The sequence below is a fragment of the Asterias rubens genome, chromosome 9, assembly GCF_902459465.1.
Source record: "Asterias rubens chromosome 9, eAstRub1.3, whole genome shotgun sequence".
NCBI lineage: Eukaryota > Metazoa > Echinodermata > Asteroidea > Forcipulatida > Asteriidae > Asterias > Asterias rubens.
Genome location: NC_047070.1, coordinates 18730095 through 18744711, shown reverse-complemented (window position 1 = coordinate 18744711; position 14617 = coordinate 18730095). Strand labels below are relative to the sequence as shown.

Sequence of the window (14617 nt, the reverse complement as noted above, 5' to 3'; positions counted from 1 at the left end):
CGAGCGGACAAAATAAGGACAAAAAGCAGCACTCAAATTTCATGTATTCCTGTGTTCAATGGTCTGTTACCTTACATGTCGCTTGATGGCGCCAATGCGAGGCGGTTAATGTGATGTTGTCTGTCTGTCTTATTGGTGTAGGTGATCATCCTTGCGGCATCCTATAGCCATTGAAGGCAACAGAGTTGTATGTTGTTAAAGAGTCTGTACACGTTTGGTAATGACTCTGAAAATTAATGGCAAATGAAGTGGTAAGGGAAACGTTTCGATCAGTATGCTCTGATCGTCTTCTGGAGAAAGCTGGAGATAGTCATTACATGGTGTTACCGCAAACCTTTTCATATGGGTTAGTTTTGTTGTATATTATATCTACATATGGAAATATTTGAGCAGTTCCAAAAACCACTGGCATACTTTGCCTTAAAAAACTCCCTGTAAAAGCGAGTTGCGTGAATCCATCTTGCATCATGTAGCAATTTAAAATAGCCGATAGTCCCAATCGCCCCTAAACTGTGTCTTAACAGCTATGCCTTTAGTCCTCGGACTTTGCAGACAGTGTGATCAATACAACTACACACAGACATTCCATTCTAACTTGTTCTGTATGGTGTTCACAATCAATTTCATTTCAATTTCATTTCTAGAATCAATGGGAAATGAGAAAATGATGGGTCGGTTGTTTACAAAAGCCGATAATCATACTTAGGCGATGGTGGGGGGTGGGGGTAGAAAATGAATAATTTTTGCATAAGCAATGTCAATGTTTGTCTATATTGTTAAATTACTTCCTGTATTACCTGCATTTATACTATAAATTTGGCCAACAGCTTTTAATATTTTTCCAGTGTAATATAATCAACATAATTAAAGAAAATATATACACGATTGCATACACTGTTGGATGTCGTTCATAACTGTATGCTTTAGACCAGTTTTGTTCATCGGTGGATCTATTTAATTAAGGAGACACATGAGGGGGGGGGGGGGGGGGTAGCAAAGGGAAGGGATTTGGTTGAACCACAAGAGGTTGGACTGATTCAACATTTATTTGAGCTGCCGACCCAAACCAGGGCCCAATTTCATAGAGCTGCTAAGCACAACAATTTGCTTAGCATGAGAAAAGGCAGTAGACACTATTGGTAATTACTCAAAATTAAAATTAGCATAAAACATAATTTGATAACGAGTAATAGGGAGAGGTTGGTAGTATAAAACATTGTGAGAAACGGCTCCCTCTGAAATGGAGCAGCTTTCGAGAAAGAAGTGAGTTTCCATGCGTTTGATTTCGAGACCTCATAATTTAGAATTTGAGGTCTTATCTCGAAATCAAGCATCTGAAAGCACACAACTTCGTGTGACAAGGGTGGTTTTTCTTACACTCAATATCTCGCAACTTCGACGACCGATTGAGCTCAAATTTTCACAAATTTGTTGTTTTATGCATATGTTGAGATACACCAAGTGAGAAGACTGGTCTTTGACAATTACCAATAGTGTCCTCTTTCTTTAATACTATGTTTCTAAGCGCTATGGTGCTTGAAGACTATAGGGAAACAGCACTAAGAAACATATATACAAATTGGCATGTATGGGGCAGAGACATTGACGACACAGAACCAAATAGGTGGAACATAAATTTACAATTTACAGACAGAAAAGGAGAATGCTCAAATCATTGCGGATATCATGGTAAATAAAATTATAATAATTTATACGTTTTCCCTGCAAATTTTAACCAAAATCCATCACTCGGTTCATTCAATTTCGTTTGAGAATGAACGCTCCATTGAATCAGAATTCATCAGTCAGAAGAAGTAATTCAATTTCATCAATTAATATTCACTGGTCAAGATATAAAGATCAATCAAATCATTCAATAGGCCGCAAGACTCATTCAGTCGTGAAGGCCACCGGCAAGAGCTGGTCAACCGTTTGACTTCATCAAGTTTAAAATTAATAGGTAGTCGAATTTCAACCTAAGACAGGTCAAAATGTAGTCATAAATGCCACTAAATAAATAAACAGAATGACTGTACGAAATAATAGTGGTTTATTATTTATAGAATTATTCATTCAGCCAACGTTAAACAGTTAAAAACCCAAAACATTGGAAATTGAAGTGCACCTCAAGCTCTCTAGATTTAACAAGCACAAAATTACATTAAACACGCAAACGAAGAAGATAAAATTTGAAAAATATATTCAAAGTATATGTATAGTTAGTGACTTCTTATATCTGTCACGTAGTGACGCTCAGTGCGATTTAACATACAGTATTTTCCTGCAAAGATATGTGGAACTACGTTTGAATTTTGAGACCCTACTCCTTTTACATTATATGCAAAAAGAAATTGATTGCATTTTATTATGAAAAGCTAAACAGAAACCATTATGTTCGAGTGGATAGGGACAATATGCGGAAATTTAAATGCGAGATAATGAAATGAAATTAATATATAAAATATGAAAAACCTATAAAACATAATAACAATTGTATTATTCCATTTCGAAACTTATACTGGTACAAAATGAAACGCACGTTCTATCAAAAGTTGAAGAGCAAAATGATGATCTATGTTAAAGGAATATTACAGAAATGGTTTTGCTAACAAAACTGTAATCCACAAATTTCATAAACTGACAAACCTGTAGAAGTTTGAGATTGATCGGCCATCTGGGTCACGAGAAAAAACAAACACATTTGGTATGACATCGATTCAAAATAAATTAATGAAACTCTCTACTAAGCGATACACTCAAACGGGAATTTAGTTTTATTTACTTCTCATCAAATATAACATTTCAGACAGAAATATTTCAAGGGATGTTTGGCACTTTGTAAGGGTTTGCATGGTGCTTCGGCGCATACAGCAGCCACAATCAGGAACACCGGGCGAACCCCTTCTCTTTTCGAAAAGTGCACTGGGTTCTTTTACAAGCGTTACACAACACATGTGACCAACGGCTATGCGTCCCATCCGAAGGACGAAGCAATGGTTATGTGTCTTGCTTAAGGACACAAGTGTCACGGCTGGGGATTCGAACCCACACTCTGCTGATCAGAAACACCAGAGTTTGAATTCGGTGCTCTTAAAAAGACAAGACAACAGACTCACACAATGGCAACCAAAGACAACAGGCGGGAGAAAAAGAGGAAGGAAAGCAAAACGGGACTGAAGAGACTGGTGGAGAGCTCTGTTTTACAGTACACATCCACTGATTTCATTAGAGAAAAATCCCACGTTTCATTTGGGTTGTTTTTGTTTTCCATGCACCAAAAAAGTCATATCTTAGAAATACAAACTCAATTTTTAAAATAATGTCGTATCAGAATTCTTTTTTTTAAATGACGACTGTGAATATTTTTTGAAGCTCGCATGATGTGGGTACGAGGACGCAACAAATAGTTCACTTGCGGGTACAGTTTTTTGTGATTCTTTTTTAGAAGGAGTGTTGGCTCAGAGAGCCGTTGCTTCGGTCTCGACGTTTCGAAGACACTCACAAGACGATTGTTGTGGTGAATCTAACTCCACAATGGTCCGTTAATACATGTTACTAGGATGAAAATACTAAAATTAATATATGAAAGCCGTTTTGGAAAGCTCGCTCAAAATCCATGTTTAGCCAAATACTTGAACGGCTGAGTTACTTCATAATCATGCTTGTTTTAAATTCCATCTATAATTAAATAAAAGCCGTCGATTTGTGGATCTTCTTGTCAGTTTGACAGTCAACACAACCCCACTGCCTCACTGATCCAATGTACATAGAAGCATACGCTACATGTTTGCTTTGGTGGCATGGTGAGTGCTTTGCTTGGTGATCGTTTTGAGTAGCCTACATAGTAACCCCACTTGAAGGCTTATCCTGGCATCTTAATAGACGGCGAGCAACAAGTATGTCGTACGTGGATCATCACTTTCGTGCAATGTCAATTCACATTGAACGAGGCTAAGAAAACACTTAACGGTTTGGCTGTCAACTTTAACAGAATATTGTCTAATTGGTTGGTGGACATTAAAGTGCCTTTCACAGGGCATAAAGTTTAACATGTAAACACTAAGATAATGTGTTTATCAATTCTATTTTAATTCAAATCAACATTTATTTCCATATTGGTTTATAAAGAGGAGAAAAAATTAACAACAATTTTTGTCGGAGACAATCAAGAACTGATTGAGAAAAAAATAATGAATGAAACAAAATGAATAATGAAATGTATAATATATAATGTATATCAAATAATAAACCACAAGGGAAACTGACTGGGTACATTTTTAAATGATTTTGGATTGAACAAAGAAAAATTGACTAGAGCGGGATTTGAACCAACGACCTCCAGTTTAACGAGCCGCACTCTACCAACTGAGCTATCTAGCCCTATGTTGGTGGTCTCCCAATTTTGTTAACATCTTTGTTCGGGGGTGCCTGTCAGAAGCCATTAAACCGCAAACTGCCGTGTAGCCAGGGATCACACCCGGGTAACGATACAACCTGGGAAGCGGCAGACAGGGGATCACCTTAAGGGGGTGCGACTTTTTATATCAGATATCAAATAATAAACCACAAGGGAAACTGACTGGGTACATTTTTAAATGATTTTGGATTGAACAAAGAAAAATTTACTAGAGCGGGATTTGAACCAACGACCTCCGGATTAACGTTTTAATATTTTTTTAACCAATACACCGATGTGTGTTAGCACTGTATACTCAGTACTTTCCCGAGTACTGTGAAAAAATACCACAGGCATATCACTCGGGTAGGATTCGAACCCAGGACCCTTGCAATTCTAGAGCAGTGTCTTACCAACTAGACTACCGAGGTTGCCCGGTAGCTAGAGGCAGTTCGAATCCTATGTTTTGGCAGCGGGTACCGCAACGAATAATGACATGAAAATAACTTAAGTTCAATCTCAACAATCTCAAACATGCCCTTTTTGAATTCGGACCAGCAAGATGATTGAGTAAACATTACTAACTGTACATTGTGACGAAAGCAAAATCAGTTGTGAGAACGAGGTTAAAATAGTGTGACTCGTTGTTACTCTAAATAATACTACGTTATGTCAAGATCTTAATTACAGCTTTGTGTAGAGAGGGCCATTAAACTATTTGAACACAAAGCTTTTACTCTCGGCAAAAGCAGAATGTTGACCAGCAATATTCTTGAGTAAACTTTACCAACTGTCCTCTTGTGATGAAAGCAAATTGATTTATTAACTGTCTGTAATAGATTGAGATATGCGGGGGGGGGGGTGTTCTTCAGATGGGACGTAAATCCGGACCATCGCGTTGGTTTCCTGTCTTGTGTAAATATTTAAAATATCAACATGAACAACACAGTAACACTGAGAGAACGGGATCGCCTTAGGCCCAATTTCATAGAACTCTTTTAGCACCAAATTTTGCTTAGAAATTTTCTGCTTAGCAGAAATGAGAAGGATACCAGTCAAAAATTGTATTGATCCACAAAAATTTGCCTCGAAATTGCGTGGTTTTCCTTTTACTTTATGAACTAACACGGTCGGCCATTTATGGGAGTCAACTTTTTGACTCCCATAAATGGCCGACCGTGTTAGTCGACGAGGTAAAAGGAAAACCACGCAATTTCGAGTGATACTTGTGTGGATCATTATATTCTACTTTTTAAATATCTTTCTAATCATATGCATTTCATATACTTTTAAAATACCAACTCGTCCGATCCAAGGAAACGTGTTCCTTAAAGGTAGTTTGGATGGTAACAATATTCTGGTATCATCATTTTGTTGCTACTTAGCTAGCTACTTGTTGTGCTTAAGCTGCTCTATGAAAATGGGTCCCGGTGTTTCTGCCAACGAAGGTATATGGCTGCAGGAAGTAACGGTTAACCTCGTAAACCGCCATACAAATTCTACATTGTAATAACGTGGAAAGAATAACTAGTGCCTTGGTGTGTCATTAGGGCGATAAAACTCTATAAAATTCAATATTATTGCTGTTCTATTGATTAGTTTACCTGATTTGCATGCTGATGGTTCATCACGTAGTGCATGTCATAGATGACTTGGTGCTTAATGTGCGTTATGGCGGCTCATCGTCTATATGGTTCCGCAATACAGTTAAAGACAGTGGACACTATTGGAAATTGTCAAAGACCAGTCTTCTCACTTGGTGTATCTCAACATATGCATAAAATAACAAACCTATGAAAATTTGAGCTCAATCAGTATCGAAGTTGCGAGATAATAATAAAAGAAAAAACACCCTTCACACCCTTCACACTAAGTTATGTGCGATCAGATGCTGGTTTTCGAGACCTCAAACTCTAAACCTGAGGTCTCGAAATCAAATTCGTGGAAAATTACTCCTTTCTCAAAACTAGGTTACTTCAGAGGGAGCCGTTTCTCACAATGTTTTATACCACCAACCTCTGCCCATTACTCGTTACCAAGTGAGGTTTTGAGCTAATAATTATTTTGAGTAATTACCAATATTAGTGTCCTCTGCCTTTAATGAAAGATGTATCTTGATTTAAGCCAAATGTGGGAGGAAACTTGTCGGGAAAACAGTTAGAATGGATATCAATGGTCCGTGGAACAAGTCCGAAGTTAGATTTAACTCTGTGATGTACTTATTTTTCTTTAAAAAAAATAGAGAGAGCCATCGTTTCATAAATTTTGGGATTCCACTTTAAAATGTTGTAAAATGTCATTGTCACTCTCATAGGAGAATTGTGCTTTGGTCCTTTTTATTATTTTATTACTAAACTTTCTCTTTATATATAAATGAGACATTATTAAAGGCATTTGACACCTTTGGTAATCGTCGAAGGCAAACATTCTCACTTGGTGTATCTCAACATTTGCATAAAATAACAAATCTGTGAGAGTTTTGACAGAAAAATGAAAGAAAAAACACCCTTGTTGCACTAATCTTTCTAATGCCGAAAAAAGGCACCAGGAGTGAGGAATAATAATACCTCATTCTCAACAACTATGTTACTTCAGAGAGAGCTGTTTCTCACAATGTTTTATATTATCAACAGCTCTCCAATGCTCGTTACCAAGTCAATTTTTGTGCTAATACTTAGTTCAAGTAATTACCAATATTGTCCAGTGTCTTTAAGTGACAATGGAGCGTGGCTTGATCGATACTGGCCGAGGTCTTACGGCAGCCTTCAGTTTCTTACGGAATGCAAACACTATCAAGACACATACACACGTAACAGCGATGGACAGAATGACATTACGAGTGATATCAGTAGATAAGTAAACAGTCTCTTCGTTATTGGTTGTATTCGTAATTGGGCTAGGTGCCATGATTGGGCCAGGCGTTCCGTGTCCGGTTCCCAACGGAAACGCATACGAAACGTGTTCTCCGAAGCCGTAGACGTACGTAGCGAGTGCAGTGTTGGTGGTCAACGCCCAAATAGTGTGCGCGCCTGGGGTCAGCTGTGAGCGCTTCACACAAAGATAGTCGTCTTTTTTTCCCGAATTACGCTTTCGAACCAGTTCCGTTGGAACCGAAAGTGGTTTCCCGTCAACGACTACATCATCAATAACCGAGCACCATGACGTGACGGTAAGAAACGTCCGGATCGTTTTTGACCCATCCGGCGTGCTATCATACGTTCGGAAACTCACACCAGGGGTTTTGCTCTGCAGCCATTGGTCAATTGGTGTCACAATGAGCATCGAAGGATCACCTATGACCCCACCATCAGCAAATGCACCCTGTGAGAACTGCGCAATCATGATTGGTTGAGAACTCGTGACGTAGCCACTCTCCAGGGAGTTCAATTTGAAAGTGTGCAAGTCACCATCACTTTTCAGGTTTACAGTAGTACTACCGACACTCGGTGCAACGATAGTGACGATGGTTCCCGGTTCGAATCCAACTAGAGTGAAACAGTCACCAGACATCCGTGCAAGGAATGTTGCTAAGATAAACTCTCTCCCCCATTGGTCCGTCGGTGGCAGGTACTCGGCAAGGTGGTCACAAGCCGAAACATCAACCGGGACATTAGCGCACTTACTACCCGACAAGACTGCTACTGGCCGGCTGGAGATCACGTGAGTTCCCGTCAAATCTCGCAGACTCTGAAGTTGGACGGTTTCCAGGCGAGATATCAATATCGCGATGACGTCACCGGGGGAATAACTCACGTGCTGGTACGTTGTTGGAGCAGTGAGTCGCACTTTAACACTCGTATTGTCAAAGACACCAATCAAGAGAAACTCACTAAACCGTCGACCAATCTCCAGCTCATCAGATACATTGCTTGAAATCACGCGATAATTCTGGCCCAGAAGGCCAGTGGGAATCGCGGTAAATCCATCCAGGGAGTTGGCACTAGCTGTGTTCAAACCAAACACTGTGATGACATTGGTCGATTCAATCAGGATACCCTTTTGCGCATGTCCGGTCCCGTTGGCCACGGCTCCGTGTGGCAGTTTGACGGTCACGGCGTCCATTTTGGGAACTGTTATTAACCGGCTGAAGTTGAGCCCCGGGCACGTGATTGTGACGTTTGATGACATGTTTATATTTCCACCAATCACAAGGCCTGGTGGGTACTTGGATTCAACATTCTCCATGAAACCAACGACGAATTGAGTCCCAGCTGTTCCTGAACAATAAAACAACGTTTAGTTAGTTTCAATATGTGAAAGAAAATCATTTGCGTTTATGACTTTAAGACGACTTAAAAACATATGTGAAGTTATACAATTCCAATGCCCCCCCCCACCCCGCCGAATAAAAAATCCTGCTTTGAACACACAACATTTTGGTTACTTGTAAAGTAACATTTGTGTTAAGTAAAATTGAGCATCGTGTGACCGGAAGAAGGCCAGAATGCTGTAAAGCCCCTTTTCGGCACAAGGAAGGTTTAGTGTAACATCACTGTTATTTTTTGTGTGTTAGAATTGCTCCACAGACATTTTTGCTGTGTGACTAATGAGCAGTGGCAGAAAACAAGAAAACTAAATATACTCGTTTTTCATGAATCATATAAATTTGTCAGTATTTGCTTATGCCAGTCACGCTATTTTGTTTATATTATTTTTTCTTTGTTTACGATAAGTTAGTTTTACGAAAAAGCGTAAACAAAAATGCAGAAATCCACCCACTACCTAAGCTGGTATTAATGTTACCAATAATTGCCATAACTCTTACCCGTTAGGACGTATCTGCTTCGTAACAGGCAAACGGTGATCGTAACAACACACAACGTAATCTTTGACGACTTCATTTCCGGTAGTCCTATCCGCCTTTACGGTACGTGTCTGCAGCCGATTTCACGAAACGTTAGGAATACTCCTATCAAACGAGTTACTCGTCCTACGAATAATCTAAGTTAAAAGGAGTAAACTGTCCGAGATTTACTTCTCTGAAACTTGACTTAAATTTGTGCTACAACTTCTAGAATCTTGCTGCAGATAGTATCAACAAAATACTAGACTGTGTCTTTGACTTCCCAGTGAACATAGGCCCTTCACTGACAAAAGTTGTGGCACTCTTTCCTCCGTAACTCCATACGAAACAAAATCTGAAAGTTTTTTTCTAAGGTGATAATACGATACATACAAGTAGCTTATGCCGTATAACTGACTCACTCAGCATTCAGGAAAAACGAAAGTTAGGACTGTATTAATTGTCATTTATCACCCTATGCATATTACATGACTTGCAGCGCGAGGAAGGCGCGCTCCTCTTATTAAACAAACAGGTCTCAATTTCTTAAAGCTGTTTAAGCACAACCAAATTATGCTTACCAGATTGAGATTACCAGCCAAAACGTCACATGTACAGAATGTAACTGGTACCATGTATGAAATTGTGCCCAGGTAAGGACAAAAAGGCCATAATATATTCTTAAAGACCACTATTCTCACTTGGTGTATCCCAACATATGCATGACATAATTAATCTGTGAAAATTGGGCTCAATTGGTCGTCGCAGTTGCAAGAACCTAATACAAGAAAACACACCATTGTTTTTATACTTTCAACAGCTCTCCAATGCTCGTTACCAGGAAGTCAGTTTTTATGCTAAGCATTATTTGGAGCATTTACCAATAGTGTCCAGTGCCTTCAAGGGAACATTACACTCTACTCCAAGGGAAAGTTCCAAAGAGGCATATTGTTGTTTGTAAACACAAGAAGCTCATTGTTCTTTGGGAACAAAAAGATGGGTGTTAGCTTTCGTTCAAGAAAAACAAAATCAAGGTATCTGTATCAGTTGCCCTTTGAATATCCAGAATGACTTTAACTTCGGTGTTGCTGAATGTTTATTTGTCCTCTTACACTCTCTGTATAGCAGTGGGTTGTGTAATGATATTGCACACCGTGGTGAAGCGGTGTGTCCCCCCCCCCCAAAAAAAAAAAAAAAAAAAAAAAAAAAAAAGTTAACAATACCAAGGGTGAGCCAAATCAGTAAACAATAACTAGTTACTATTTGGCCACTGCATAATAACATTGTTAAAAACAAACAAATTAAAATATCAAACATACAAATCACATTATTTAACTAACGATATAAAAGTTGTCAACTGAGCGTAAAATGGGAATGTAACGGAAAAAGAAAAGCAATGTAAACAAAAAATGAAGAGTTAAAAAAAGAAAGAAAAAAAAACATTTAAGAAACTGTCACAATGAAAGGAGTTTGTAAAATAGCAGACCAACATTAAAAACAAAAGAGGCCGGTCCCCACAAAGACATTCATGAATTTACATAAATTGTACCCTTAGCATTGAGGGGTATAAATGCTCTCTCTTACTTCTTCCCAAAATGGATGTTGATTAAATTAACTGGTCACTTTACGAACACCGTTCGTCTAATACAAAACAAAACTCAACACATCTTTAACGCTGCATAACTGAAGATATTTTTTGTATTAAAAACAATTTACAGAAAACAGAATATGAATATCACTCGTACCTTGACAAGTTGTTAGGACGGGTTTATATATTGCCAGAGGGCTAGACTTTGTGAGACATCAAATTAGTTGTACAATTATCAACTAACAAGCAATTCCCGTATTTTAATAATAATTTGCAACTTACTGGAACTTGGAATGATGCTAGTGGGTTTCGTCGGGATGTGGCATAGAGCTTTGTTCATTAGATTCGTTGACAGAACATATTGTAGGTTAACTAAAAAATGCTAACCAAAATACCAGAAAGAACGAATGGCTGTAAACATGTCTTGCCGCTGTCGCTTCTTGTGTAGGAATGATGCTGCAAATGCAGTATAGCTCCGCGCCACACCCTTAACGCCTCAGCGAACTGCAAGTATTCTTTATAAATTGAAGTTAATCGGAGAGGAGTTTGGTACTTATAAAAGGAATTCCTTTCTGCGTTTCATGAATTAAATGAACTACGTAATCGATTGACTAGGTACTTCCAAGTCAGTTGGTTAAACTCATAATTGAGTATAGCTCATGACAATTTTTGAGTATTCCATTATCCGTGTTGTTGCTATAGTAGTGCTATTGTAAAGGAATAATAATTAGGCCTATATCATTGTTATGTTTGATGTAGCACAAAAACACCTTGTTCGGCATTCTCTTCAACTTGTTACTTTTATTAAAATTCCCCCAACTTTACTGAGCTTGTGGAAAAAGTTCCTATCCGTAAGCATTTTTTTCTAATAATATTCAATTTATCTTGAAACTAAACAGCTTGATTTTGCAATTAATGAAATAAATTTATGGCGAAGTTTATTCAAAATCCTACTCTAATGCCTATAAAAGCGCGTGAACCAGAAGGTTTCAAAATTCATTACCTAATTTACCTATCTTTCAAGTGGAATCTGACAATATCCCATCGTCTCAGTTTAACAGTCATTATAAATTACATCAACAATTACATCCAAACAAACGCTTAGAAGTGAGTTATCGCCACGAATGGTCGACTGATGAGGGGGGCGCAAGACGCCTAATGACCGGTAGGATCTGACGGTCAGTAATAAGGTAAGGGACCTAAATTGTCGCTTAGTGTTCGGCACGAAAATTGAGAGTGTAAAATAATGACTGTATGGTGTTTGCATTTCATCAGTGACGGGGGGGGGGGGGGGCGGGGGGGCATTGGGCTGCTTCGGGAGTCAACCCCCCCCCCCCCCCGAGGACTTAAAACTATGATTCCAAGGATGCGTCATACGTGCAGTGAACTTCTATAGCAAGGCCGAGGAAAACTGTAAACAAGGTGCTTCTATTGGGTGCGTTCGTTTAGCTTCCCTGGGTCTACCCCGCGGTGCTCACTCGGGTGAGCCCCTGACAAGAGCTAAACGAACGACCACTCACCGCTCTCGTAGTGACGTCATGCACCTGGGGCCATCCCCCTTAGTGACCCACTCCACAAGCAGGGCACTTGGGGCTGACCTGGGTGACCCCCTGGAATGACGTCAAAGCTATTCGAACGCACCAGGGGAAAACCGGGGTCGCCACAGGGAAGCTAAACGAACGCACCCTATGTGAACCAGAAACACCTGGGTATATTCACGTGCCACGACCAGGACTCGAACCCACGCTCTGCTGATCAGAAGAAGAAAAAACAGAGCTTGGGTCGGTGCTAACCGCTCAGCCAGTACACGCCACTAGCTCCATCTTTTTGTGAACAAGTTTCCCAATAACTCATTCACAATTTTGCGCAATATACTTTTTACTTTAATTTGGACGGTTTGAAATCGTTTATTACTCACTTACACGTACATGCACATGCGATACTCGGCACATGTCTTTTCTAATATTCGACAAGCGAATACCATCAATGCATTTTACGCCCACTCCATACGAGTTATTTAATCCCCCTTCTATGTTGGACAAAATACATCAAAGAAACTAATTATTAAGGAATAAAAAAATACTGGTAATAGACAATGTCATTGAATGTATACACTTTAATTATTTATGCAAACAATGGCCTGGGCAGTTTACTCAAGGCTATTTATACATTACGCATTGTTTTATAATTGAGCTAAAGTACAAAACACTTGCAGCGAAGGCAGGTTTGACTGTACTCGCCTGTGGTCGATATCAGCACCTAATATTGTCCCCAAATTGTAATTTAATTCGCCATAATGAAATATATTTTAATTTTATTTTAATAACAATAACAATTCAGTCCAGCAAAGTATAATTTATTATCATAACTGTGTGGGAAGTTGCAATATGTTCTGATTGATAACGGTTAAGTTAACAATACAAAGCATGTGCATCGGCTAATGTTAAAAGACATCATTAATTACGTTTGTACTGTTTATGTTTGATCGGGGATTTTCTGTATGCTCCGTTTTGCATCGTTCGATGCCGCAGATTGAAAGACTAAGCCTAGCTCTGTCAAGGTCAATTTCCTCAAATGGGATACATACGTTAAGTATTCGGAACCCATCGTTTGTTTCACTCAAATGATGTAATATGATATACCGTCCAAATAAACTGTGTGGAAATTTTAATTCAAAATGTGGCATTGCCGAACATCTGGAGCGGTTATGCCCACGCAGAAGGAGTAACATGGTATTTGAGTACACAATTTCAGAAGCGTTACTGTCAGTAACGCTTCTCAGATTCAATGTTTGGGATAACAAAAAAAAACATGTTTTCCCATTACCGCAGTTTCTCAAACTTGTACTCTTCTCCTCTCCGAAGCTACTGTACTTATTTTTTCAAAATTGTTCACAACAGTTCATATTACTAACGAACCAGCATAATACTTGGAACAACTCAATAAGCACTATACTTGAACTTCGGCAAAATATTCCATGAAATTATTTTTTTTACATTTAACTCTCCAACAAAGTATTGCTCACTAACAACCAATGCTGCAGAGTGTATAGAGATACAAATAATATTACTCGATAACTGAACGTGTGACGTATGATTTTTATTTATTTTTCATTAAAAAAATAACAAGATGCATTTCAGTTCCTAAGGAAGATTTAGGGTGTAGTCGTTATTTAACCATTATTTGTCGCTTCCCCCATGGGACAAATTTAAGTGAAAAACTGAAACGACATTTAAACAGAATCTAACCATTACTTCTAAAACAAAATATAATGAACCAATCTATATTAACAAATATATAAATAAATCAAACATTTTAACGTACAATAACATCTATTCAATAAGAACACATGTTTATATAAAAAGATAACTTTGGTAACAATAGGCTGAGCCCAAGACGAAACCTTGTTTTCGAAAACGGGTTTTCCATAATTTTAATCTGCCTGGACCTTTAATCAAGAGCTGCATCTGAGGGAGTTGTTGTAACCTGTTGTCATTAGCAGCTACTTCGGTTAAAGCCAGTGGACACTATTGGTAAATACTCAAAATAATTATTAGCGTAAAACCTTTCTTGGTGACGAGTAAATGGGGAGAGGTTGATGGTATAAAAAACATTGTGAGAAACGGCTCCTTCTGAAGTGCCATAGTTTTGGAGAAAGAAGTAATTTTCCACGAATTTGATTTCGAGACCTCAAGTTTAGAACTTGAGGTCTCGAAATCAACCATCTAAACGCACACAACTTCGTGTGACAAAGGGTGTTTTCTTCTTTCATTATTATCTCGCAACTTTGACGACCGATGACCGATTGAGCTCAAATTTTCACATGTTTGTTATTTATGCATATGTTGAG

The 14617-nt window shown here is 38.6% G+C and overlaps 1 protein-coding gene across 2 annotated transcripts; it reads right to left on the bottom strand.

Annotated features, from left to right (window-relative positions):
• Positions 1 to 7049: 7049 nt before the first annotated feature.
• LOC117295150 (IgGFc-binding protein-like) lies at positions 7050 to 9322 on the bottom strand. 2 transcript variants are annotated; one of them, XM_033777714.1, is made up of 2 exons: positions 9162 to 9322; positions 7050 to 8613 (listed from the first exon to the last, which is right to left on the bottom strand). In XM_033777714.1, exons 1-2 carry the CDS (start codon positions 9235 to 9237, stop codon positions 7106 to 7108), a joined length of 1584 nt encoding a protein of 527 aa, XP_033633605.1. In that variant the 5' UTR covers positions 9238 to 9322; the 3' UTR covers positions 7050 to 7105. The 2 variants fall into 2 exon arrangements, with proteins under 2 accessions (XP_033633605.1, XP_033633607.1); XM_033777716.1 differs by having other exon boundaries at positions 7050 to 8607.
• Positions 9323 to 14617: the final 5295 nt, after the last annotated feature.

Coding starts and splice junctions, on each gene's coding strand:
- LOC117295150 (XM_033777714.1), bottom strand. CDS start 9,237: ATGAAGTCGTCAAAGATTACGTTGTGTGTTGTTACGATCACCGTTTGC. Junction 8,614..9,161: donor AAGCAGATACGTCCTAACGG/GTAAGAGTTATG, acceptor TTTATTGTTCAG/GAACAGCTGGGACTCAATTC.